Source organism: Squalius cephalus (genome assembly GCF_949319135.1).
Source record: "Squalius cephalus genome assembly, chromosome: 12".
NCBI classification, from domain to species: domain Eukaryota; kingdom Metazoa; phylum Chordata; class Actinopteri; order Cypriniformes; family Leuciscidae; genus Squalius; species Squalius cephalus.
Window position 1 is genome coordinate 21,533,362 of NC_137133.1, and position 14,705 is coordinate 21,548,066.

The 14,705-nt window shown below is 39.9% G+C and overlaps 1 protein-coding gene across 16 annotated transcripts in view; it reads left to right on the forward strand.

Moving 5' to 3' along the window:
- The window catches only part of nrxn3b (neurexin 3b), an 812,755-nt gene that overhangs the window by 771,004 nt on the left and 27,046 nt on the right, over positions 1-14,705 (forward strand). For all 16 annotated transcript variants that reach the window (XM_079888939.1, XM_079888942.1, XM_079888947.1 and 13 more), the window contains one exon: positions 898-1,208. In XM_079888939.1, the coding sequence (XP_079745065.1) occupies positions 898-1,208 (311 nt within the window). The remainder of the gene's footprint in view (positions 1-897; positions 1,209-14,705) is intronic.

Sequence of the window (14,705 nt, forward strand, 5' to 3'; positions counted from 1 at the left end):
TAATTTACTTCCCTTCCCATTACGTAATATTTTCGTATTAGTTTTTTTTTTATGTGGATTGTGATCCTCTTTTGTTATTTCCATCAGATCATTGACCAGTTAAAGGGACTGGTAACCAAGAATAACACTGCAGAAGTACATAGTTCCTAGTCTCCAACTTTAAATCTAAACCAGAACTCAACACAAGTCATGATACTTGTTTTTTTACTTTTCATTGGAATGATCTTCCATAGCGCTAGTGTTAGTGGTTGAATAGGCCATAAACCCAACCCGTAATGCAGCACGTTTCTAAAGAAAACAAATTGGCGCTGAAATATAAGTGAAACGCCACTTTGCTGACTCAATTGCTGACGCAGTTTTGTGTTTGTAGCCGTTGATGAAATCGACTGACACCTCTTCACAGTTCCATTCAAAAAAAGGATGAAAGGGTGGTGACCATTCATCAAATTTACCATTAAAGTCCTTTGGATTATTAAATGCGTTTAAAGGTCATTGCCTAAACTACATAAGATGATTATAAAGTCCCTTTAACACTGTCTAAAGCCACTTTGAAATCCCATTAGTGGTTCTACATGCATGAATCAACATGATGTTCCTTTGAAATGTATGAGATGAGCTTTCTTCCTTTGCCCACTTTAATATAGAATTGTAAATGTGTAATAGCTTTAATTGGCCTGCATTTCTATTTCTAACCATATGAAAAGCCATTTGGAATTTGCCTCAAAACATCTGCATGAGAAGCACCTCACAGTGAAGTCAATAAAGAACATTAATTTTAATGCTATGCTTGGATTTTAAAAGCTCAAGCGTTAACGATAAAGTTAATCAATTAGCTAAATAAAAAAAAGTGACATAAACCATTCTAACTGTTTCCTTCTTCACTGGTCTTCCCCTCAGGTCGTCAGCTGACCATTTTTAACACCCAAGCCACCATCTCAATAGGCGGTAATGACCGCAAACGACCATATCAAGGCCAGCTCTCTGGTCTCTATTACAATGGCCTGAAGGTTCTCAACATGGCAGCTGAAGGTCATGTTAATATCAAGATAAATGGCAGTGTGAGACTGGTGGGAGATGTACCTACTAGCAGAAGCCCCTCACGCACCACCACTTCCATGCCCCCGGAGATGTCCACCACCTTCATCGAGACCACCACCACACTGTCAACCACCACTACCCGCAAGCAGCGCTCACCACCAACCATTCAGGTAGGAATCAGGATCCTTATATCTTCTCAATTTAGTCTCCTTGAACTAGGGCTATAGCTTGAATTCACAGAGCCTGGGGAAAAAAATCTTAAAACTAGTCAAGTATGCATTTATTGTGCATTTATGTTTTTGTCTAAAGAAATCATCCACTTGATGCCCTATGCCACAACTTGGTACCATAAATTAGAACAAATTAAAACTTTAGAAATGAAGAGACCTCAGATCTCATGTCTAAAGTTTTAACTACTATCCTCTTAGTATTAAAGTGGAAGTATGTAAGATTTTTTTATTATTATTGTTAACCCAGATTATTGTTCATTGACTGCTATTAGTATGCCATTCATGGGTTTATCTCCCCGAAAAGTGTAAACATTGAACCATCTAAATTTTGAGAGTGGTCTGCTCAGATCTGTCTCTTTCCAACGCAACCTATAGCGAGAGTTTGGGTCGTGGCTACTGTAGCAGGCCGAGCCAGCTTCTGTAGCTGTAGTGTAGCTGATGTTTTACATGGAAAAAGAAATTCAGCTTTGGGTACAGGAATGCAAGCCAAATTTTGCTGCATTTAGACCTTCAAAGATTAAACAGGTCTTGAACGCAAAGTGAATGGGGCATTGTGATACAACACTTTAGTACAACATCATCATGCACCCATTTAGAAAGGCAAATTTTCCAGGTTGTAATGTTTACTTTGTGTCCAGTGTAGAAAGCCTCAAAAAGTTGAAAAATGTCAAAAAATCTAAAATTGCTCCTGGTGCAAGATATTTTGGATGGGTTTATTATAAGCGAGATTCTCGCGTGTGCTCTAGAGACAGTGTGTTAGCCTACTCAATTGCCTACTCATGACACATAACAGCACAGCTAAAAGTATTTCTAAAATGTTGGACATTTCATTAAAAGTATCCTACTTTTACCTGTTGAAACATGTCTTCACAAGAGCTTTATTTATGATGTTCGAGCTGGGGGAGGCGTGACTCGTGGAGCTTGCAAAATATGTATTTTTTTTTATTCTGCTGGGTGCCACTGGTGTCGTAGAAACTACATACTTTACATTCAAGGCTATTAAAATTTTCAAATAGTGAGTGTCCATATCCAGCATTCAAACCTTTTCCTCAAATGTGTAAAATGTTTAAAGTAAGGTGTAAAAAAGTGGGGAGAAATTATATAGGACTTCCCTTCCTCAAAAAAAGGAAAACAAAAGCCATCAAAGACATCAGACCTCATGTGACTAGTGTGTTCAAAGGTACTGAACACAAGTGAGCATTTGGTAAAAATAAAGTAGGTAAAAAGGTAAAACTCCACACAAGTGAGCATTTGTGCAGTCCAGGGAAGATTATCAGTAAATATCTTACATTTTTAATTGTTCCTCACACAAAAGCTATCATTTTGTTTTAGAAAATATTGAATATACTTTTGATCATTTTATGCAACTTCTTTTTCCATTTTGGAGCTTGGCATTATAAATCACTCCAGTGTTGGAAAAGAGTTCAGTTCTGCCTAATATCTCATTTTGTGCTTCTTAGAAGAAGAAAAAATAAAGGGTCGGAACGATATAATGGTGAGTAACTGATGACATTCTTCCCTGGGGGTGATCATAGCATTTCTGTCTGTATGTGCTGTTTAGATGCCTTGTGCCGTCTATCGACTTCCAGAATGCTTTCTTTAACACATTCTGACGTGAGGCCAATGAATGTCTGATTGTGCTGACCATTTTATTGATGCTAGAGGAAAAATTGAAGCAGCAGTCTTCGTATTAAAGCCATAACTCGCCCTAGGGCACTGCTCAACGACAGGCAAAGAAGACTCTCCTCACCCTTAAACAGATCAACCAGCAAAATAATAACCTCTCATGTCAGCGAGCGCTGACTGCGACGTGACTTCATCAGTACGGGGGAAACCCACTCATTGATAAGAGCCTTCAAACAGACCATTTCAGAGCTTGATGGGGTTTTTTTTTACCTATTGACCTTTTTGCCATCTATATTTGCAATAGAAACAGGAGCTGGATGTGAACTCTTATCAGGTAAGCACCATGACTTAACTTGTTAACTGCTAGGCCACAGCCCTGAACGAATGCTATTTATCGTGTTATCATATTAGCACTGTTGCCTCATAGCAAGAAGGTTCTCATTTGAGCCATGTGTCAGCTTAGTCAGGTGGCCATTTTTTTATGGATTCTGCATGTTCTCTCCATGTTGGCATGGATCCACTGTGTACTCCAGTGTCCCCCATATACCAAAGACCCTCATACAGACAATCCTACAGGTTAGGTGAACTAGAGACTGCAGTAGGTATGAGTGACTATTGTGTGTCTGTCTGTGTATGTTAGCTCTGCAATGGGCTGACCACTTGTTCAGGGTGTTTTTCTGCTTTCAGTCAGAGATGCTGGGATAGAATCCCATTGAATCGATGAATGGATGGATATTAATACATGGTTACAGTCTGTGCTTTCACCATGTAAGGCATGTTCCTCGATTAACGTCCTTGTTACTCCTGGAATGGGGTTTAGGACTAAGGTTGGGGTTTAGATTGAGGACTGGGTTTTGGGACTGTAATAACATTCTTTAACAACATTGCATTTTGATTTTAGTATTAGTTGGAGTTAAGGTTAGTAGAATATTTGTCAGGAATGTTGCTATATAATGGTACTTTGCTATATTATGGTAAATTAAAGCACTATAATGCACTTATGAAAAAGGATTAATCTGTAATGCATTCTATTAGCATAAACTCAATGAAACAAATCACACATTTTATGAGAGCTTTATTTTTCTGCTTTAAACTATGAATTCTGTAAGACACTCTTACTGTACATTAACGGCAAAATTAGAGATCCAGTTCTCAGCCACAACATCCTTAAGTATATTTAGTCAAAATACCTCTACAAGTATGTTCTTTCTCTGACAAGATCTCCATGGGTTTGTTGTAAGTGTTGTTGTTTTTTGTTGTTGTTGTTTTTTTTATTAAGAATAGCTCTCCCAGATCAATTTCAGGATCTCAGGCAGTTTGATTCATGCTGTGCCCACAAATTAATTTTCCATAAGTCTCACTTTTAGTGCTCCCCTGCTGCCTGTCAGCATAGACAGCAAAAGAAGTACCTGCAGAAGTTGACAGATTTCCATTCCCTGTGGGTCCCAGGCTGTGACCGATGTTGGGTTGTTCTGAGTGGTTTGGGGTCCAGCACCTGCACGATATTGGCACAGCCCTCTGACTCCCCACTCTTGCAGGCCACCCCAGGGTCTGAGAAGTGAGAGGTGTGCAATCATATTTTATCCATAGATGGAGTGAGCTGATCCAGGCAGGGGTGGTAGAGCAATATCACGCTTAATTAATGATGGGACTCCTGGGAGAGGTCTCGCCTCACACTTGATCTCTGGTAGAGGAGGGCGACTCTAGTGAGGGTGTGCATCCATTCGTCTCCAGCGAGGGCTGTTCACTGTGCCCCGGGCTGCTGTCTGCTCAATGATGCTTCTACACACTAGGGAACAACAGAAGCAAGAGGCATTGTAGCAGTACTGACATAACTGAAGACCACACTGAGCATGGGAAAAGAGACACACATAACCACACATTGTCTATTAGTGGTAGCTGTTTTTTTCAGAGAAGGTGCAATCAGCGCCCTTGACGGAGCAATAATGAGAGCATCAATACTAATAGCTGCAAGCAGTTCTATAGCATACTCTGTTTTTGTAGAAGTAGTTAGGCTGTAAGCATTTTTCTCAACCTGGGTGTCTCAGGGACACACTTGTCTGAAGGTAGAGGGCACATTCCCTCTGTTAGCTCTCCTTCATTGCGGTCCTTGTCCTGCAATTGTAGTGCAGTAGCTCACTTGTGACACATGACCCCTTGTCAAGTGTGAACATGAATGCTGCTTAGGTACTGAGATGTTAGGGCACATACTGAACAGAATAGAGAAAGCTCTAATGGAGCATTTGATGGATATGAAAGAGCAAGATGCATCTTGAGGGTGTGGAAATGGGGAAAAAAGTTAATTGGATTGCCGAAATCTCAACTAAAGAGATCAATGGATGTCTATGTATGAGTTCGTTAAAGTGAAAGTTGCAAACATCAGAATGCCACACCTTGTGTTTTGTTATCTTTGTAGTGCACCGTCCTTATTGAAATCAGTGGATTTGTGGGATTCTCTGACGCAGCATAATCTGTGGCATGTAGGCACCCTTATTCATTGCAGTCGGACACTTGCAGACAGTTCTGAAACACATGATGGTCTTTATCTGGTGTTGCATTATGCCAGATTCCAGCTTTAAGCATTAAATTTGTTTAGCTGTTTACGTCACCTCTCATCATCCGCCTCCAAACTGAATGACTAATTCTAGTGATTTCAGCCACATGCTGTTTTAACGATGTGTGAGTCATGGATAAACCTGCAAGCCTCACCAGCATTAAATGCGCTACACGATTACTCCATCACCACTGCATCCAATACATGCCTGTTGAGGATGTAGTCCAGGATTCCTCAAATTTTGCTCTGGAAGTCAAATGCCCTGCAGAGTTTAGCTTCAACCCTGATCAAACACACCTGAGCTAGCTAAAGGTATTTCAAGGTAATTAAAAGGTATAATCAAGGTATTCAGGATCACTAGAAAATCTCAGGTAGGTGATTTTGATCAGGGTTGTAGTCATTATCTGATTGTTAAGTCTTGCACTTACAAGAGAGTAGCAGTAGGGAATCCGCATTTCCATCAAACAGAATGGAAGACTACAGCTTACACTCAATTACTGTAGTTAATGCAGCCAACTGCATACAGCTTGGTTGTTTGCTGTTGAAGTGTGGGGAAGAAAAGGCCAGAAAGATGGGACAAAAGCAAAAGAGAGGCAATTTGTTGAGATGAGGGAAAGGAAAAAAATAGGGAAAGTAATGTGAAAATGGAAACACAACACACTCACACACTCTCTTACAGGTGTATTTTGGGGTTTCAGTGTCATGACAGTGGCTCAGCTGTTTTCTAGATACTGTAACTTTTCCTGTAAAAAGCTTTCTTCCAGCTCTGCAGAGAGCTAAATCAAACATGCTTGTCTAAACAATCCATTCTGTACCTTTTTTAAGTAGTGAATCAATTTAAATTCTAGTGAATCAGTTGAGACGGTTCTCATATTTAATTGAATGTAATAATATTGTTGGATAGTTATGTATTTTAAAAGATAAGTAAGTAACTTAAATGTAGTTATCTACTTTTTTAGTAGCTAGTAGCTGTCATGATATCAGCCTGTTTCCTAAAGGAATTTTATGTTGAAGTGTTTTCTGTCCCCCCGTTCCTGTTTTCATTTCCTGTTTGCCTTCTGTCTTGCTTGTTTCCATAGTATCCTGATTAGTCGATTGTTTCCCAGGTGTGTCTTGTTTGCCCATCACCCTTTGTGTATTTATACCCCAGTGTTGCTCTTGTTCTTTGTCTAGCGTTGCCTATACATGGTTGTATCATGTGCGTTTGTTGTAGCTTCATGTTCATGTGCCTGGGTTTATCTTGTTCCTTGTCTACAGTTATTTCAGTTGTCCTATTTCAATAAAAAAAAATTCTGCACTTGGATCCAACGCCTCTTGTCTGCAGCAGCTACGATACAGTATAGTGAAGCTATGTACTTTTTAAAATAGTTGTTTACTGTTGTTTAATTATAAAGCTGTAGCTTAACACATTTTAGAAAGTAATGTCAGAATTTTTTTTTTCTTTGAATAAGGATTGACTCTCATCATCAAATTGAATTTGACCACATTCCCCACAAGATGCTGAATTGGAATTTGAATAGGAATGATAGGATTGTTACAAAAATCCTACATTACAAAAAAATTAAACACACAAAAGTGTTTGTTTTTTTGTTTTTTTTTTGTTTGTTTTTTTGACAAAGCATAAATAATTATATCATCATTAAAGTGTAACTTAATTAAAGTGTAACTGCTGATTTTCAAGCGCATTTTACAGAGGACAGCTTTTCGTTTTGCAAGATGGTTTCTTACAATTGGCACGATCATCCATATCTTCAGTTCACAAATGTTTAGAAGACTTGGAAGCTGAAGCTCGTGATTATGGAAAGGGGTGTTACATTTCCGACACACGCTTGAGGTTTTAGGCCAATCACAACACACTGGGTCAGCTGGCCAATCTCTGAGTATTTCGGAAGGAGAGGCTTTGTAGAAATCAGTGCGTTTCAGACAGACTAGGAATTGAGGAGCAGCAATAATTTTCAGTATGTGAAAAAATATTGTGTTTTTTGAACATTAAAGCATGTTAACCTATTCTATAACAACCAATAATCAAAATAATGCACTTAAAATCGCATTATCCGACCTCTTTAACAACAAAAATGGTGTATTATTAAAGGAACACTTAGACTTTTTGGGACTTTAGCTTATTCACCGTATCCCCCAGAGTTAGATAAGTCCATACATACCTTTTTCATCTCCGTGCGTGCTGTAAGTCTGTTTGACGCACCCACCGCTAACCTAGCTTAGCACAAAGACTGGATCTAAATGGCTACAGCTAGCATACTAATCCCAGTAAGTGACAAAATAACGCCAACATTTTCCTATTTACATGTGATTTGTATAGTCACAGTGTGTACAAATAACAAGGTCATATGAGACACAGCCATTTTTTAAACGTTGAAATACTGGGAACTATTTTCTCAGAAGGCGAAGCACTGCTACTTGGGCGGAGTGAGTAGCGCAGCACCCGAGATGCGCCGTTCCGGACCATAAACAAAACCAATGTGACTAACTAGCTAGTAGCGAACTTGATTCGTGATCATGGATGACTTTGAGGAATTGTCAGAGGATTTTTATTCGGTATCAAACCAAGATCCAGAACCATATCGTTTTGAGCCAGAATACACAGACGAGGAGTTACAAACTTTGAAAGCTGATAGACAAGATGCCGAACAGACTGAGGTCGAGGGGAGAATCAGAACGGGAGTAACATTAGCCTACTATTTCACACACAATGTCACTGTTTCTCAAAAATAAAAACTGCCCATCCCCCCCTCCAATTCATTAGCAAGTTGAAGGCTACAGTGCTGAAAGTTACCTTTAGTGCCGCTTATTTGTTACTGGGGCGATAGAGCACGTTTATGACAACACAATACTAACATTACAGGGGATACATGGAGCCCGGGAACAACTGTAATAGTAGTGAGCACACTATTCATGTAATAGTGTCACTAAGGTTACATTACATCTAGCTAATGGCACTGTAACAGTAGGCTAGTCATCTAAAAACATAACGGAACACTTACCGCGGCCGCAGGTGATCCACTTTGTCCTGTCTTTACTATCGATGGGATGGCCGTATCCTTCAGCACACGTTCATGGTCCGTGTGGCAAATTCCATTTTTTCAATATAGTCATCCTCAGTGAAATGTTCTGAGTAAACGCGATAGTCCTTGATGATGTTTACAGGTGTGTTTGGATCTATTTCCAGAGTAAATAGCCATTGATTCATCAGGTCAGCGTTTTTGGTTGGAATTCTATGAAACATCATGGTATTACCTGGTCTCCCCTGTTTATTGTCGCAGCTCTTTACAATACAGCGAACACCCATGATAGTAAACTTTGCATTTACTATCTAGTAATTGCTGACTCTATTACTCCAACTCTGAGCGAACTCTCTGCTCCTCACCACGGCGCTTCTCGGGTGCTGCGCTAATCACTCCGCCCAAGTAGCAGTGCTTCGCCTTCTGAGAAAATAGTTCCCAGTATTTAAACGTTTAAAAAATGGCTGTGTCTCATCTGACCTTGTTATTTGTACACACTGTGACTATACAAATCACAACATGTAAATAGAAAAATGTTGGCGTTATTTTGTCACTTACTGGGATTAGTATGCTAGCTGTAGCCATTTAGATCCAGTCTTTGTGCTAAGCTAGGCTAGCGGTGGGTGCGTCAAACAGACTTACAGCACGCACGGAGATGAAAAAGGTATGTATGGACTTATCTAACTCTGGGGGATACGGTGAATAAGCTAAAGTCCCAAAAAGTCGAAGTGTTCCTTTAATATTGACAATGTCCTTCAGTTTCAGTATGGGCCTTTTTGTGGGTCAGTTGGAGTAAATGTGATTGTCAGCCGTGGAAAGCTGAATCTCACTTTGTGCTCTATAAAAGCCTCTTTGAGCTCAGACTCCCTGCAAGATCTGTATTCAAATCAGCACTGCTCACATTTAGCCACTCTAGCCAGTGAGAGGATGACAGCAAGTATATAAGCAAAGGCTAAACACACTGCTGTCTCTTTCTGATGCTGTAATGAAACATCTCAAGGGTGATTTATTATCTGAACACGGCTGCTGTCTGGACAATGGTTCGGAATCTCGCGGATGTCAGCTTCTTTGTGCTAATCAAAGAGATGCTTTTTTCAACTAAAAGAGCATTTACGTTCATGTTCGGATTTACATGGTGTTTGTCTCAATTAAGGAAGATTAGATTTTGGTTAAAAAATTATGGCTCTAAAAACAAGATGACTTGCATGGTCTACTTTTATGGTTTGAAAATTGAAAGCTCATTTCATTGATTGTAAAAGAGCATTTCAGACACTCTGCATTTTCTTGTCTTTTGTGTCCCTCAAAAGAAAGTAATATGGGTTTGGAATATATGAGTAAATAGTAAACTATTAATTTAAAGTAATCTGTACAATGACTTTAGCAGTTGATTTCCTCTGAGTGTTTCACAGTCAAATGATCATCTGCTCATCCTTCTATTTTGTATCTCAAATCTCAAATTGATCACCCAGAGTTCAGCGTTAGCAAAGAAATCGGTCAAATCTCTTCTTCTGGGATAACGGACTTCACTATAATCCTTGTGGATCCCAATCCTCTGTGTCCTCTGGCCCTCTCGGTCCTCTCTCAGTCATGTGGGTCTCCGTCCAGACTTCCCTTTACGTCTCCATTACACACAGAGCCACACACAGTAACTGGATGCTTAATTTTTTCCTGTCCTGATCTCGGGCTGTAATTGAAATATCCTGTTTGGCTCGTGTCGCTCTCTAATTTTAGTCAGCGAGTCTCAGCGCAACGAGGGCAGTTCTGTAGGACTGTTTGTCACCACTTCTCTGATGACCTTGCACACTGTGGCAGGGGAGTGATTAAAGATCAAGGCCAAAGACCATTTCCTTTGCCCTGGAAGATAAATGGCCCTGTTTGAAACTGCCCGCAACGGCTTGGAACAATTAGAGGGGAGTTGCAGGCGTGTACTGTGAATGGTGAATGAAAAAAGGTGCACAGATACACTTCACGTCCCTAGAAATCAAATCTTTTTTTTCTTTCTCTTTTGCTCTCTATTACCTAGGTGAAATTAATGATACCCTGACTATATAATTAAACAATGAACATGAGTGCACCAGGCACGGATTTATGGGTGGGCCGATTGACCGGTGGCCCACCCAATCAGATTAATAAAAACAATTAATTTTGTTTGTTTTTTAAATAAGAGACAATCTAGCGCTGAAATGTGTTTTTTAAATCAAGTGATCAAAGTGCTCGTTGCCGCTGCAACGAGCGCGGATACAGTGGTGCGGATACAGTGTTTTCTCGTGTGGCTCGCGCACACGCCGCACTGTCTTCACTCGGACGCGCCCTTCAATCCGTTGCGGATACTCTCTATTCGTTCTGGTGAAATCACAAAACATAATGCACACAAACGTGTCCCTGCTTGATATACAACCACTGATGAACATAATCGGTTTTGATGAGAAAAAAAACTATACGAGTGCGGATTAGAACCCAGAACCTCTGACACGGTTGGCGAAAGTTCTACCAAAGGACCATTAAGGTATACGTTGTTCAAATAGGCGAATCTATGTATTTAGTCACACAAAAATTCTCTGCACTGACAACATATATTAGGCTACATCTCATTAAACGACAAATTAAACCCCATGTAGCCTACTATTTAAATCAGTTGCTGGACATCGTAATGTTATTGTACATACAGTATATCTGATTTGGCAAAGTTATGCCACTGGGCGTGTATATAAGCTTAAAAAACCGAGGCCCCTCCATATATTCACCAGGCCCACCTATTAATGACGTTCTGTATCCGCCACTGGAGTGCACAGGCATTGCACAACACAGTCTCATTACAATTATTACATTTTGGCAAATTCATATGAATTCGTAAACCCTCATTCGCACTTTTTCGTACGACCTGAGGTTTTGGTTTAGAGGTGGGGTCAGGGGAGCAGTAGTCACGTCCATGGACCATTGGCTGAACGTCTAATGCACAAGGCAAAAAAAAATGAAAAAAAACTTTAGCAGTTTCGAAGTCCTCATTTTATTGGCTGAATTTGAATTGATTTCCAAGGAGACGTTTGTGTCACGTTCTTTAACGGTCTTTAACCTGGAAACAAAGCTGCCGTGACTCCAGACCCCAATACATTTCCACGCCCCTAAACATGATGCGAAACAAAACGAACTGTGATTGGTTGCTTTACATGTCAGTCAGACGTCCTCTTGGGCAATCCTTGACCAATGAAAGCTGCCACTGAATGTCGTCAGTCTGATGGTCTGGCTATGCGAGACTTGGGGAGCTTCTTCATGCTTTTTATTTTAAATGGTACATTTTCCAGCACTGAACATATTAGTTTGTTAATTTAAATGATTCAGATGAGAAAAAAAATCTCTTTGCCTAAGGCAGTGGTTCTCAAATACCCCTTTTCCACCAAAAAAGAACTGGTTCGGAACTGGTGCTGGTTCAAAGTTGGTTCAACTTGCGAACCTTCTCAGAACCTGTTTGTTTTTCCACTGACTAGAGAGCCCAGCGAACAACGTTGTTACGTCACTGTGTACGTTGCCATAGGCTACGTACCTTTCCTAGAAACGCTTGCGCCACATTCAAGCATAACAATTACAACTTTCTGCAAATGTTTCTCCTGGCTTTGCGATCCTATATTGGGGTCAGAAGAAGACGTTTAGAACACATTTGTGCTGCTCGTTTGGATTACTATAGACGGAGGTTAAGTTTGAGAAGAAGTTTGACAATAACCCCGCCCCCAGCCCCCGACGTAAGCATGACGTGGTAAAAGAACGGTTCTAGTCCAGCAAAGAGTTGGTGCCGCTTTGGAACCAATTTTCCTGGCCGAGAACCGGTTCTTTGGCTGTCGAAACACAAAGAACTGGTTCGCGAGTAGGCACCGGCTCCGAACCGGCACCAGCACTGCCTTGGTGGAAAAGGGGTAAAAGTGTGGAGTGCTGAGATCAGCAGAAAAAAAAACCAGCCGTTGCTACGGCATTCAAGTGCGTGAACGAATATCAGTAGGCGCTCTGCCTTTATACAGCGGTACCGAACGCCAATTCCACTGAATCGTTCTTCTTCAGACCGTTGACTTGTCACCGTCTGAACAAGCCCAACATAGAAGTTGCTCAACATAGAAAAGCCTCTTCAGTGGACGGAATCACACGCTGCTATTGTGAACACTGAAAACTGACATGTAGAAGAAGCCGAGCTTCTGAGGCGCTGTCAAAAGAGCTCACTGTAGCCACTAATTATGTATTGTTCATCCAAAGTATCATTGAAATATAAAAAATATATATATTTATTTAAATTAAAAGTTAAGTTCTGATCTACTATTATTCTCTCTTACTGTTATATTTCTCAATGATTCAGTGACATTACAAAGTGAAATTATTGCAGGGGTTTTTCATTGCACGGTTTTCCATTTAAAAAAAATATTTCCGTTTTTATCTTTTTTTAGTGAAATTATTTGGTTGTAAGAGGTGTGTGTGGAGCCAGATGTTTTTTAAAGGTTCAAAGGGGGCGTGACCAAAAAGGTTTGAGAACCACTGGCCACTTTTCTTCTGTTAAGAAGAAAAGCTTACTTTAATATGTATTTTCTGAAAAACAAGTCATAATATCTTTTGCTGTTTTGTTTCTGATGATGTTGTTTTTTTCTGAATGAAAAAATCTTGATATAACAGATTGTATCTGATTGGTTTGGAGTTGGAATTTCATGAACGCCTTTACCTGGAAATTGCAGGTATTATTTTTCTCTGGCTCTTCCATCCAGAAAGCAGAAAATAATGCTGACTTTTTGAAGACAAATGCATCATGACCAAACTCCACAAATATCAATATTAGATCGTATCCAGGCAAAATATGTTTAGGGTTGAGGAATGAAGAATGAATTCTGCAATGCACCTGATTTATTTTCATTTATTTTCTTTTATCAAGTAGACAGTGTTTCGTTGAAACCAGGGAACATTGCTTAGACTCCTAAAGGATACGATACAACGCTTCATCACGTCTACCATACAGTGTTCAAACTCCTGTTGGACACTCAGTGAAGGTGAGATTAGCCAGACAACAATGCATATCATTCTGATCTTGCTATTTCTTCTGAATGTCCCAGAAGAGACGTTTGAGCAGAAAGACGTGTGGCAGGCCTTTGACAGGGATACAGCCTGACGCCATCGATTCATTGTAATACAAGCTTTTCTTGTGTCCCTCTGTCAAAGCCAAGATCTGACACGATAATGCAGATCAGAAGTGACCCGATCGAAAAAAGTGTTTCCTGCGCTGAGATTGCTATCTTGTTGGAAATGACAGAGCAGTTGAGTGAGAATGGATATTTGTTTCTGGAAGTTTTTCAGATTGTAAAAGGTAAAAGTGAACATTTGAAACAGACTGAATGAGTTGAGGAAACGAGGCACAAGAATGTCTGGCTTTTCACATTGCTATATCCTCCACCCACTCATCATCCTGGGCTTCGGCTTCTAGTAGACACTGGCGTTAAAGAAATAGCTGAATATTTTTGACACACTGATGACACTGTACTCACCATGGTCCTCCTATTACAGGCCTTTACAGCTATTAGAAATGACATGACCTCTTAGCCGTGACGTTGCGTAAACTCCATCACTCCAGCAAGCTCAGAACGTTCTAGAACACCTCGAGTCTAGTCCCTCATGACTTCCTCAGTTCTGCGAGAGAATGGGGAAATGCATGGAGAATCATTTACACACAAGAAAGGGAATATTCTGCTCCCAAAATAAGTTTTTGTATGGCATGGAGATTTTGTGACAAAATTGGATTTAGCCAGCTGTGAAATCGTTTTTTGTAAAATACGCCAGCTAGGGACTGTAGATTTGATGTCACTGTGAAAACAGACTCATCATTGTCAAACATGCTGTAAATTCAGTGTTATTCCCCAACACCTTCCCCATTTCATTTTGGAAGAATTTTGTTGTAAATGTGAGCACTGCAGATGTTCTCAGGAGGTAGTCTGAATTAAGTTTGCTTGATGTCCACGAAGCGTTCCCTTTACTTCAAATCTTGTTCAAATCTTTGCAGGTTTACTTTCTTTTGACATTGTCTAATTATTCCAAATGTAGGTTAGGATATGTAATGACATTGGGACTATCTGCTATCTGACTATCTTATGTTATTGTATAGTATTATTTTATTTATATATGAAGTATTGCATATACTGTTTGAATAGCAAAATTTGCATTTTACATGGATTCAGTAATCGGTAATATGTATCTGTAATATCTGTAATATTAAAA